Source organism: Symphalangus syndactylus, chromosome 17 (genome assembly GCF_028878055.3).
Source record: "Symphalangus syndactylus isolate Jambi chromosome 17, NHGRI_mSymSyn1-v2.1_pri, whole genome shotgun sequence".
In the NCBI taxonomy this organism is placed as follows: domain Eukaryota; kingdom Metazoa; phylum Chordata; class Mammalia; order Primates; family Hylobatidae; genus Symphalangus; species Symphalangus syndactylus.
The window spans coordinates 81,303,094-81,316,253 of NC_072439.2; the positions used below are offsets into that span (position 1 = coordinate 81,303,094).

The 13,160-nt window shown below is 39.9% G+C and overlaps 1 protein-coding gene and 1 non-coding gene across 4 annotated transcripts in view; one reads left to right on the plus strand and one right to left on the minus strand.

The window, feature by feature from the left end:
• NDUFB5 (NADH:ubiquinone oxidoreductase subunit B5) overlaps positions 1 to 9,128 on the plus strand; it is a 19,052-nt gene extending 9,924 nt beyond the window's left edge. Inside the window, exons 2-6 of one of the 3 annotated variants that reach the window (XM_063621847.1) lie at positions 341 to 429; positions 1,353 to 1,419; positions 2,360 to 2,421; positions 4,084 to 4,190; positions 8,539 to 9,128. In XM_063621847.1, the coding sequence (XP_063477917.1) occupies positions 341 to 429; positions 1,353 to 1,419; positions 2,360 to 2,421; positions 4,084 to 4,190; positions 8,539 to 8,659 (446 nt within the window). In that variant the 3' untranslated portion in view covers positions 8,660 to 9,128. The remainder of the gene's footprint in view (positions 1 to 340; positions 430 to 1,352; positions 1,420 to 2,359; positions 2,422 to 4,083; positions 4,191 to 8,538) is intronic. The other 2 variants (XM_063621849.1, XM_063621848.1) reach the window with 2 other exon arrangements.
• Positions 144 to 247, minus strand: LOC134733388 (small nucleolar RNA U13). Its single transcript, XR_010116833.1, has one exon. It is a non-coding gene; the product is annotated as a small nucleolar RNA U13 (small nucleolar RNA).
• Positions 9,129 to 13,160: the final 4,032 nt, after the last annotated feature.

Consider the following 13,160-nt stretch of genomic DNA (forward strand, 5'->3'; position numbering starts at 1 on the left):
ATGAGGAAAGTTATACTTTAGAACAGTAGATCCATCTTTGTTTAAAGATACCCTGTCTGACCTGGCCTTATTACTCAAATAAGACATTTTAAAATCTTAACTCATATTAAACATCTAAGAATGTATATTTTCTTTTTGTTTCATGTCAGATGGGTAATGTGCCTCCCTCATAACAAGGTTTGAGGGAGGCACATCTCACACATGAGTGTGAAAACCCAGTCATCCTGCTTATGAGCTACAAAAGGATCCTTGTATTTTTTTAATAATCTGATTTTAACTCAGAATATAACAGTATACCCATATGAACCTTGTATGAAACAGGGTAATTCAATATTTCCAGCTCCTGTTCGACACAGTGGAGACCATGGGAAAAGACTATTTGTCATCAAACCTTCTAGATTCTATGACAGGCGTTTTTTGAAGTTACTGGTAAGTTTAAATTTTTTGTTGAATTAAAGTCTTTGCATGTAACAGGGAAAAAATTTTTGCCTCTTTAGAAAACATCTTTCATTTTATGAAATATTTTATTTTGTAAATTTATATTTCTTTCTGTAGAAGATACTGAGATTGTAAAGTCTGATTTGTTATTGAATTTATCTTTAAATTAGGGAAGCTTTCCTTAATCACAAAAGGATTTACACTAAATGGAGGTAAAACTTGAACCATTCCTTTCTTCTGAAGATTATGGCGTTTCGAAATAGAATCTGTGTTCCTATAACTAAAATATTCTTTAAATTACCAAAGAACTTGTTGAAAGACTTGTTTAAATAAAGGAGCTACATTATTTTGGGATATGATTTTATATTTATATGTTGTTCAAGAACATTGATTTCAGAGAGTAACAGGGATCTATAGTGCAATCTTAATTTAGCAATAATATAATTACATTGCTTATTTAGAATGCTGACTATATTTCTGTCTCAAGGCTCTGTAGGAACAAAGTAGAGGCTTAGAAAATGGGAGATTGTCTAGACCATCTGCCACTGTAGATAAAGCTCTGAATCATCATTTGAGTACTGACCTTAAAACTTTCTCTTGCCCTTCCATTGTGTTTAATGACCTTTTTCATCTCCTTGGTTGAACCCTTACTTTTCTTGTTATGACCAGCTCAAATCCTGTTAAGTGGTAGAAATCACCCTGATGTTTTTACACTTTTGTTCTTAACGTATTATTTTCTTTCATGGCATTGCTTTACCAAAAAGTAAAATCACAGAAATCAATAATTTGGTACTGTATGCCCAATTTGGCAAGTTTATTTTATAAGAAATATGAGGAAATCATATGAGGATGATTTGTGTGTGGGGAGAGTTACGAAATGGTCATGAGAAACACTTTTCTATTTTTTATCTTAGAGATTCTACATTGCATTGACTGGGATTCCAGTAGCAATTTTCATAACTCTGGTGAATGTATTCATTGGTAAGTCACTTCCATCCCCTGCCAGCACCACCAGATTGGAAAAATTTTTTAAACATATGTACATTAACATAAAAAAGAAATTATGGATATTGTAATGAAAAGCTCTTTAAATAATTAAATAAGCATAAGCATGGCAGTTTATCTTAAAATAACCAAATCTCAACTAAGAATTTTTTAATCCATCCTAGAACATATAAAACTATAATCCTCAGCCGGGCACAGTGGCTCACGCCTGTAATCCTAGCACTTTGAGAGGCTGAGGCGGGCAGATCATGAGGTCAGGGGTTTGAGACCAGCCTGGCCGACATAGTGAAACCCCGTCTCTACTAAAAATACAAAAAATTAGCTGGGCGTGGTGACGGGCGCCTGTAATCCCAGCTACTCAGGAGGCTGAAGCAGGCGAATGGCTTGAACCCAGGAGGTGGAGGTTGCAATGAACTGAGATCGTGCCATCGCACTCCAGCCTGGGCAACAGAGTGAGACTCTGTCCCAAAAAAAAAAAAAAAAAAATACACTATAATCCTCTTACAAAAAATGAAAATGTCAATGACAGTAAACATTAGATTTTCATGGAAAATTTTGTTCAAAGTACTTCTAACACCTTGAATCCTAAAATGTTTTGTATCATAGGTATAGGGAAGACCAGAAGGAATAATATGTCTTTTATTATATCTTGTTACAGTATATAAATACAAAATGAGAAACTCATGGAATACCTATAAATAATGCCTTACACAGAGAGATGTCTAAAAATGTCTAACAAATGAATTGATTTTCAACCAGATTAAAGTGAATTAAAAATACTAGATATCTTCATTGGTACAAATTTTTTAAAGGATCCTTTAAAACCACAAGAAGTTGGTTTCTTACTTTAATGGTGAAGAATTAATTTTATAAACTACTCATGCTAAAGTTGAACATAACCATTTTTTCTTATTAGGTCAAGCTGAACTAGCAGAAATTCCAGAAGGCTATATCCCAGAACACTGGGAATATTATAAGGTTTGTATGGGACATTGACAATTACATACTGTTACATGCCTTGTCAACGCACTAGTTAATGTCTTAATTCAATTATGATATAATCAGGTATTTTGTTTTGTTTTGTTTTTTTGAGACAGCATCTTGCTCTGTCGCCCAGGCTGGAGTGCAGTGGCACGATTTCGGCTCACTGCAACTTCTGCCTGCCGCATTCAAGCGATTCTCATGCCTCAGCCTCCCACGTCGCTGGGATCACGGGTGTGTGCTGCCACTCCTGGCTACCTTTTTTTTTTTTTTTTGAGACGGAGTCTTGCCCTGTCGCCCAGGCTGGAGTGCAGTGGGGCAATCTCGGCTCACTGCAAGCTCCGCCTCCTGGGTTCACGCCATTCTCCTGCCTCAGCCTCTCCGAGTAGCTGGGACTACAGGTGCCCACCAGCACGCCTGGCTAATTTTTTGTATTTTTAGTAGAGACGGGGTTTCATCATGGTCTCGATCTCCTGACCTCGTGATCTGCCTGCCTCGGCCTTCCAAAGTGCTGGGATTACAAGCGTGAGCCACCGTGCCTGGCCTCCTGGCTACTTTTTGTATTTTTAGTAGAGACAGGATTTTACCATGTTGGCCAGGCTTTTCTCGAACTCCTGGCCTCAAGTGATCCACCCACCTCAGCCTCCCAAAGTCCTGGGATTAAAGGTGTGAGCCACTGTGCCCAGCTGTGATAGAGTTTTATATTTCATTTTTTATATCAAGCAGATACATTTTTTGCATACTTTTTATAAACAACTAGTTTTAGTACTTCATTTTTTTAAAAATCATTTTAAGCTTTACAATTTTTTAAAGAATGATTGCAGTGTGTTCTCAGCCTAACAGAGTAACATAATTTATCCTAAGTTCAATGCCTTAGGAAAGATTTCGCCAATGGTAATGCTAGCTGTCATTTATTGAGCACCTACTGTGTAACAGGTACTGTGCTGAGTGTTTTACAAATATTTATTATTTCATCCCATGTAAAATGTACTATTATTATTCCGTCTTTGGAGATGAAGAAACTGAGGCTAAGAGTTAAGTGACCTGTCTAGATAGGGTCACTATTTCAACCCAGACAACTTTGACTCCAGAGCCTGAACTGTTGGTCATTATACCATACTGCCACTGCTACCAAAACCCAAAATTAATTTTATTATTTGTTTTTACAAGTGTTATTGTGAGCCTTGAATAGAGTATGTCCCATCATGTTTTATTATCTGAATGAATTATATTTTAAATATAAATCTTAAACCATTAAATCTTAAGGCAGACCTTACACTTAGTTCGTTTATGCTAACTGGTGCAAAGAGCTCCATTTTTGAATTACCAAAACCTGGGTTTGGCTTCTGAATCTGCCACCTAAGATACTCAGCATAATGTAATGGAAAAGAGTACACAGCTTTGGAGTCAGACAGACCTGGTTTGAGTCCAGGTGCTGCCATTTATTAGCTGTGTAACTTTGTGCAATTCACTTATCTTTAAAATGCGGACAAAAATAGTATCCACCTAATCTGTTAAAATTATTTTATATATATGTATATTAGTTACATAGATGTTATTGGTTTATCTAACTGAAATGATCATTTTAAAGAATAGTCAACTAGAAAAGCAAAGTATTATTCAGAAATGGACTAATACTAAACGAATTTTCTCTTATAGCATCCCATATCGAGATGGATTGCCCGTAATTTCTGTGATAGTCCTGAAAAGATGTATGAAAGAACAATGGCCGTCCTTCAGATTGAAGCGGAAAAGGTTGAATTACGGTAGGAAAAAAGAGGGGGTAGGTGGGAAAGAAAATCTTCCTAAGGTTGCAAACCACCAGAAAAAAAGAATTAATAAAACTATTAATATTTCAGCATTGTAGGATGCTTTATGTAAAAGGATAAAGATACATCCAGATGCAGTGGCTCACACCTGTAATCCCAGCACTTTGGGAGGCTACAGAAATCAGCCGGGCGTGGTGGTATGTGCCTGTAATCCCAGCTACTCAAGAGGCTGAGGCAGAAGAATCACTTCAACCTGGGAGGCAGAGGTTGCAGTGAGCTGAGACCATGTCACTGCACTGCAGCCTGGGTGACAGTGCGAGACTCCATCTCAAAAAAAAAAAGGGATAAAGATAGAATTAGCTCGTTTGGAGTGAAAATTAGAAACTGGTGACAAGGAGACTATTAGGAGATATGTGTCAGGTTAAAAGGAGTTCTTTTTTAAATTTCTGAAATTTTTTTTTAGAGTGGAAGTCTTGCTCTGTTGCCCCAGCTGGGAAGCAGATGGATGGATATATCCATCCAATGAAATATATAATGTGGCCATTAAAAAGAAAGGGATATATGCTGTTATGGAAAGCTATGTGGATTTTCTTTCTTATATTTTATATACATACTAGGCCGGGCGCGGTGGCTCACGCTTGTAATCCCAGCACTTTGGGAGGCCGAGGCGGGCGGATCACGAGGTCAGGAGATCGAGACCACGGTGAAACCCCATCTCTACTAAAAATACAAAAAAAAATTAGCCGGGCATGGTGGCGGGCGCCTGTAGTCCCAGCTACTCAGAGAGGCTGAGGCAGGAGAATGGCATAAATCCGGGAGGCGGAGCTTGCAGTGAGCCGAGATTGCGCCACTGCACTCCAACCTGGGTGACAGAGCAAGACTCTGTCTCAAAAAAAAAAAAAAAAAAGATCAGATGGTTGTAGATATGCAGCATTATTTCTGAGGGCTCTGTTCTGTTCCATTGGTCTCTATGTCTGTTTTGGTACCAGTACCATGCTGTTTTGGTTACTGTAGCCTTGTAGTATAGTTTGAAGTCAGGTAGTGTGATGCCTCCAGCTTTGTTCTTTTGGCTTAGGATTGACTTGGAGTGCCTGTGTTTTTTTTTAACCAGTCCCCTATTGCTGGTACTTGGGTTCTTTCCAAGTTTTTTGCTATTATACATACTGCTGTGTTTAATTTTCCCCCATATTGTTTACATATTTATGTAACATATCTGGAAAATAAATTTCTGGAAGTGGCATTAATAAGCCAAATAGCACATGCTTTTAAACTTTGGGTAGATATTGCCGAACTCTTCTCCAAAAAGTTACACCAGTTGTTTCTTCATCAGTTTCCATGTTTCAGTTTTCCATGTTTCTCTGTAATGGAATTTATCAAAGTGAAACATTTTTGCTGATATGGTAATTGAAAAATGTCACCTCATCATTTCAATTTTATATTTCTTTGTAAAGTTGAGTAGTTTTTTAATATATCTATTAGTTGTGTGTATTTCTTTTCTTTCTTTTCTTTTTTTTCCCCCCGAGACAAAGTCTTGCTCTGTTGCCCAGGCTGGAGTACAGTGGCATGATCTTGACTCACTGCAGCCTTGGTCTCCTGGGTGCAAGCTGTCCTCCCACCCAAGCCTCCCTAGTAGCCAAGATTACAGGTGCATGACACCATGCCCAGTTAATTTTTGTATTTTTTGTAAAGACATGGTTTCACCATGTTGCCCAGGCTGGTCTCAAACACCTGGGCTCAAGCCATCCACCCTCCGGGCCTCCCAAAATGCTGAGATTACAGGCGCGAGCCACTGCACCTGGCTGTGTGTATTTCTTTCTCTATATATTGTCTTTTGGCAGTGTAGAAATTTTTGCAACACAGAAGTGTTTTTACATTTTCAGATAACAAATCTGTAATAGTAACTAATAACATTTTCTTTTTTTTTTTTTTTGAGACAGTTTTGCTCTATCTCCCAGGCTGGAGTACAGTGGCGTGGTCTTGGCTAACTGCAACCTCTGCCTTCTGGGTTCAAGCGATTCTGCCTCAGCCTCCCGAGTAGCTGGGATTGGAGGCGCCCACCACCACGCCCTGCAAATTTTTGTATTTTTAGTAGAGAGCAGGTTTTGCCATGTTGGCCAGGCTGGTCTTGAACTCCTGGCCTCAAGTGATCTGCCTGCCTCAGCCTCCCAAAGTGCTGGGATTACATACGTGAGCCACCATACCTGGCCGCTAATAAATTTTTGAGTACATTTTGTATCAGTGTTTTAATTACTTCCTATGTATTTACTCATTTATAATTATTGTCAGGTTTGACAGTCTTTAGCTTTTGGGATTTTGTGTCATACAGAGATCTCTGATGATAATTAAATCAGTAAATATATAATTCCAAAATTATTTTTTTAATATTCACCCATGTTTTCCTTTAATTTTTTTGAGACAGGATCTCGTTCTGTTGCCTGGGCTGGAGTGCAGTGTTGCAGTCATGACTCACTGCAGCCCCGACGTCCTGGGCTTAAGCAATCCTCCAGCCTCAGCCTCCTGAGTAGCTGGGACCACAGGTGCTGGCCACCATGCCCAACTAATTGTTTGGGGGGTTTTGTTTGTTTGTTTGTTTGTTTTGGTAGAGATGAGATCTTGCTCTGTTGGCCAGGCTGATCTGGAACTCCTGCGCTCAAGCAATCTTCCTGCCTTGGCCTCCCATAGTGCTAGGATTACAGGCATGAGTCAGCTTGCCCAGCCTGTTTTTGGCTTTTTTGTTTTTTTTTATTTGACATGGGGACTTGCTGTGTTGCCCAGGCTGGACCTGAACTCCTGAGCTAAAGCAACCTTCCCACCTCAGCCTCCCAAGTAGCTAGGACTACAGACATGTCACTGCTCCCAGCTTACTATTTTTTAATGAAATAGGAAGGTGCTACACATGCTTATTTTATACCTTGCTTTTTTAAAACATAACAGTATATGTAGAATCTCCTCCCATGTTACTACATACAGGTTCTCATTATTTTTAGCAGGTACATAGTAGTCCATTATGTGGATGAATCATAATTTAACCAGTTAGTCTCATGTTGATAAATATTTCAATTACTCACGGTTTGGATAGTTATACTCTATAAAGAGTAGACAAGAAAGAGAACGTTATTTAATCCTTCAAAAAAGATCAATAAACATACCCTCACAAAGGCATATAATCTCCCATAGGGTAAGTGAGCTGGTTGAGGTTCATAAAGTGACTTATTTAACTGTGATAAATTTTTAGTCCTATGAAAAAGTATGTATTCTATAAAAACAGAAAGTAAAAGGTTTGATGGAGAAGGGACTACTTCAGGAATGTGTGATCGTTTGTGCAAAGACTTAGATATGGAAGAGGGAAAGCACCTGTATAAAATAAGAGATTATTCAATTTGTGAAGAATGACAAGGGCAAGTAAGTAGATGTTAGAGTTGGAGAATGTTTTTCTTAATCTTGATTTTTCTTGCTTTCTATTTATGTTTGTATAAATATTGACTGAGTGTCTGATGTTGACTGGGCCTGGTATAATGCTGGTGAATAAAAAACCAGTTCTGCTCTTGGAAAGTTTTCTGTCCTAATGGTGATAGGCAGACACAAGATGTGAAACTCCAGAAAAGCTTATTCACTTGTTAATTCCTAGCACCTGGCACAGCATATGGCCATAGTAGTAGACATTCTGTAAATGACTCTCCTAGCATCTAAAAGGTGAGAAGATAGGAAAAGCACTGTAACAATTCAGATGAAAGTGATCTGTGCAGGCACAGTGGAGGAGAGAATTCGTTATCAATTCGAGTAATGTTTTGGTGTTAAAAACTGTTTGGTAAGCCGGGTGCAGTGGCCCACGCCTGTAATCCCAGCACTTTGGGAGGCCAAGGCAGGCAGGTCACGAGGTCAGGAGTTAGAGACCAGCCTGGCCAACATGATGAAACCCTGTCTCTACTAAAAATACAAAAATTAGCTGGGCATGGTGGTGGGCCCCTGTAGTCCCAGCTACTTGGGAGGCTGAGGCAGGAGGATCACTTGAACCTGGGAGGGAGAAGTTGCAGTGAGCTGAGACTGCACCATAGCACTCCGACCTGGGCAACTGTGCAAGACTCCGTCTCAAAAAAAAAAAAAAACAAAAACAACAAAAAAACTGTTTGATAGCTACCTACATAAGCAACATAATAAAAGTCAAAAACAAGTCCCAAATTTTGCTTATAGATGTATACCACATGTATGCCTACATAAGGGTCTGTGGAGGGACATTATACTTTACATAAAAGCAGACTCCAGTGATTGTCCTTTATGGAAATGGCTCATTAAATTTATCATTGGAAGTGCTGGAATCTCAATATTGCTGTTCCATTTGTTACAGGTTAAAGGAGCTGGAAGTACGAAGATTGATGCGTGTGAGAGGAGATGGACCGTGGTATTACTATGAGACAATTGACAAGGAACTTATTGATCATTCTCCAAAAGCAACTCCTGACAATTAAGCATTTTTTTTCTCCAGATACAAAGTATATTCTTTTTATTGGAAAATAAATTAGTAAATATATTCTGTATTTTTGCTCTCCGTGAAAAACGAAAGAGCTTCTGACATTACTGTCTCTCAGTGTTGGTTCAGACTGAGGCTTTTGTTTGGAGGGTTTGGCTTCCAGTCCCCAAAGGAGATTTAAAATGTACTAATAAAAACTGGAGAGAGAGGAATTTGTGAACTCCTAAAATTGTAGCAACTTTGAAAGGTTAGTGTTTTATTTACCTGACAAATGGAAGTTATAGAAAAGAAGTCTAATAATGTTAAGCACCAGTAATTATAGTATTTTGTACAAATGCCTGTACTGTAGATGTATGTATTATTGAGGGGCAACTCAGGATTTTAAGTTCCATAAAGTATTGAACCAACTCTAAAATGTTAACTCCTTAATAAACAGATTTTCAGTAAACAAATTTTAAAGTTTATAATGCTTTCATGGTTTTTTTTTTTTTTGGCATGTATTGTTCTTTTTTAAACTACACACATACACACAGACACGTATACACACACACGCGCGCACGCGTGCTTGCTCTTTTCCTGGATGCAATCTCTGGGATCCCTCAGTCCTTTTTTGTAAACACTGGGGAAGTAGTTTCACTAGGTAATGTGATTCCTGCAGAGATAAAAAATGTGAGTAAAAGCTAAAAATGACTATCATTTATTAAGCATTTATTGTCTGCTAGACACTATATTAAATAACTGCATTTTTTAACATTATTTTCTTTTTTTTTTTTTTTACGAAGTCTTGCACTGTCACCCAGGCTAGAGTGCAGTGCCGCGATTTTGGCTGCAACCTCCACCTCCCAGGTTCAAGCAATTCTTGTCTCAGCCTCCCAAGTAGCTGGGATTACAGGTGCCCACCACCACACCTGGCTAATTTTTGTATTTTTCAGTAAAGACTGTTTCGCTGTGTTGGCCAGGCTGGTCTTGAACTCCTGACCTCAGGTGATTGGCCTGTCTCCACCTCCCAAAGTGCTGATTACAGGCCTGAGCCACTGCACCCAATATTATTTTCAAAATGACTTAAGAGGTAGTATTACTCTCTTGAGTTTCACACATTAGAAACCTGAGGCTCAGATGTTAAACACAAACTCAGTATTTACAAAAATAAACATTTAAAACATTTACACTTCAGCTTCCAAAATGGCTTTTTACCATAAGCATTCAGGATTTTCAAACCTGTAGCAGCTTATCAATGCATCTCATCTTAGAAGTATGTTTTACATTCTTCATAAAAGTAAAAATGAATCCAGGCTTCCTAAGATTCAGGCCAGTGGGTCTCCACTTAAGGCCAAATGGAGAAATTTTTTGCTGCCTAAACACACAAGTGAATTGAAAAGCCACAGGCCATTCATTCAACAAATAACTTTATTATTTTTATTGATAATGTACATGTAATATGCTATTTTGATACATGTATGCAATGTATAATGGTCAAATCAGAGTATTTGAATATATATATATTTTAAAATATATATTTCAAAATAAGATAACAAGTTATAAGTATATATAAGTATATTATTATATAAGTTATTGCTAACTATACTTACTGTACTATCAAATACTAGAACTTACTCCTTGTATCTAAATGTATTCTTGTAACCATTAACTAACTTTTCTAAATTTCCTACTCTCCCCTTCCCTTCCCAGCCTTGTAACTACCTTTCTACCCTGCCTCCAGGAGATCCGTTTTTTAATCTCCCAGATATAAGTGAGAACATTCAATATTTGTCTTTCTAGGCTTGGCTTATTTCACTTATCATATTGACCTCCAGTTCCATCCATGTTGTTACAGATGATAGAATCCCATTCTTTTTCATAATATTGTCCATACAGACCACATTTTCTATATCCATTTATCTGTTGATGGACACAGGTTGCAAAGGGATTGCTGGATTGTATGATAGTTCTATGTGTAGATTTTTGAGGAACCTTCATGGTGTTCTTCATAGTGGTTGTACTACTGTACATTCCTACCAATGGTGGATGAGCGTTCCCCTTTCTCCACATCCTCACCAGCATTTGTTATTTTTTCTTTTTTTTCAAATGTCCATTTTAACTGGGGTGAGATGATATCTTAATGTGGTTTTGGTTTACATTTCCCTAATTATGGTTGAGCATTTTTTCACATATCTAATGGCCATTCATATGTCTTCCTTTGAGAAATGTCTATGCGATCTTTTGCCTTTTTTTTTAATTTTTGTTTTTTATTTTTTGAATTGGGGTCACCCAGGCTGGAGGTGATCTGGGCTCGTTGCAGCTTCCGCATCCTGGGTTCAAGTGATCATTCCACCTCAGGATGGCCCAAGTAGCTAGGACCAAAGGCATGTGCCACCATGCTCGGCTAATTTTTTTGTATTTTTTGTAGCGACTGGGTTTCACCATGTTGCCCAGGCTGGTCTTGAACTCCTGTGCTCAAGTGATCCACTCACCTTGGCCTCCCAAAGTGCAGGGACTTTAGGCATGCCTGGCCTTTTTGTCCATTTTTTTTTTTTTTTTTTTTTTGAGACGGAGTCTCGGTCTGTCACCCAGGCTGGAGTGCAGTGGTGCGATCTCGACTCACTGTAACCTCTGCCTCCCAGGTTCAAGCAATTCTCCTGCCTCAGCCTCCTGAGTAGCTGGGATTACAGGTGTGCACCACCACACCCAGCCAATTTTTTTGTATTTTTAGTAGAGAGGGGGTTTCACCATGTTGGCCAGGGTGGTCTTGACCTGCTGACCTTGTGATCCACCCACCTTTGCCTCCCAAAGTGCTGAGATTACAGGTGTGAGCCACTGTGCCCAGCCTGTCCATTTTTTAATCAGGTTATGGGTTTTTTGCTATCGAATTGTTTGACTTCCTTATATATTCTGGTTATGAATCCCGTGTTAGATGGTGTGTTAGGCCATTCTTGTGTTGCTATAAAGAAAATCCTGAGTCTGGGTAATTTATAAAGAAAAAAGGTGTAATTGGCTCATAATTCTGCAGACTGTACAGGAAGCATGGCACCAGCATTGCTTGGCTTCTGGGGAGGCCTCAAGGAACTTTCACTCATAGCAGAAAGCAAAGCAGGAGCAGGCACATCACATGGCAAGAGAGCAAGAGAAAGAGGTGGAGGACGTGCCACACACTGTTTTAAACAACCAGATCTCTCAAGAACTCGTTGTTAGAAAAGGAATTAAAAGAAATTAAAGAGTGTGTAAGCAGAAACTCAGTTGTACGTAAGAAAACCCAATTCCCCTTGAGAAAGAGAAAGAGCTGGAGTCCTTTAAAAATTAACTGCCTGTTTTTCTGGTGGCTAGTGAGTGTTATCTCTCCTCCCTTCCCAGGCATTGTGAAGACCCTGTTTCCCTAGCTGGGCAGCTGCAAGGTCACTAGACAGATAAACTCAAGTCGCAAAACATGTTTTTCCTTGAAAAGTAAGAAATGATGTAATGCATGTCTTGACTGAATAACTGTCTTTGTTTCTTGCTTTTGTAATATGCTTCCCCCTGTACAGATCTCCCCCCTTCCCCACAAAATGCTTAAAAGCTGACTTAACTCTTTGTTCAGGGCTCAGTCCTTTGGATGTTAATCTGACTGGGCCGGTGCACCTAAATAATAAATATCCTCCTGAACCCCATCGGTCTCTCTGATTCCTTAAAAATCCCAGAACATTTCTGGGGGCTCCCCTGGGTTTGGAGACAACAGATTTATTGTCTCCTTTGCCTGTGGGACTAGAGCCCTGGGGCTGGGGGAGACCCGGCATCCAAGGCATGCTGCGGGGTAGCTTCACCCGGACGGAAACCAGCTCCCACATCCCAGTGGCCTGCCCAGCAGGGTAACAGAACTGGGAACAGGGTTGCAGGATGATACCAGCACTTCAGAAACCATGGTAAGGAGCAAGGGCCCAAGGCAGGGAAGCCTGTCCTATAGGGATGAAGGGAAGCTTGATCACCTCCTGGGGAACAACCACTAATCAACCCAGAGTGGCTGGGGGTGGCAGGAGTGACTTGCCAATTTGGATGAACCTTTTGTCCCCACTAACAAAGTGAAAGTGGCTCATGGATCTGAAGACAGGAACTGGGAGTGTGTGGGTGTGTGTGAACCCACCCGGGACACAAGAGAGGCTCGTTTCATCCGATGAGGAGTCCTGGGGCAGGGGAGGTGTGTGAAAGTGTGTGAAAGAGACGGTCTTGGGAGAGGCCAATGCAGAGAGTGATGTGGGGAGGCACAGATCCCTTAGCATGGGCTGTGTGCTCCGAGGCAAGTGCGGGGGAAATCAGACCTAGGATGCTGCATACGGCTGATAGGACCGGCTGACAGGACCAGCTTCACAGCCACAGCAGGCTGTGACAGAGGAAGACACGTTCCTGGCTAAGCAGCATCCGAAACTCCTGTAATAGGACCCAGTCTGGTGGACCCGAGAGTGAAAGTGTGCCACAAGGGAGGAAATGGGAGGGAAAGCGTGAAAACCAACTCCTTCGGAGTGCATGATAAA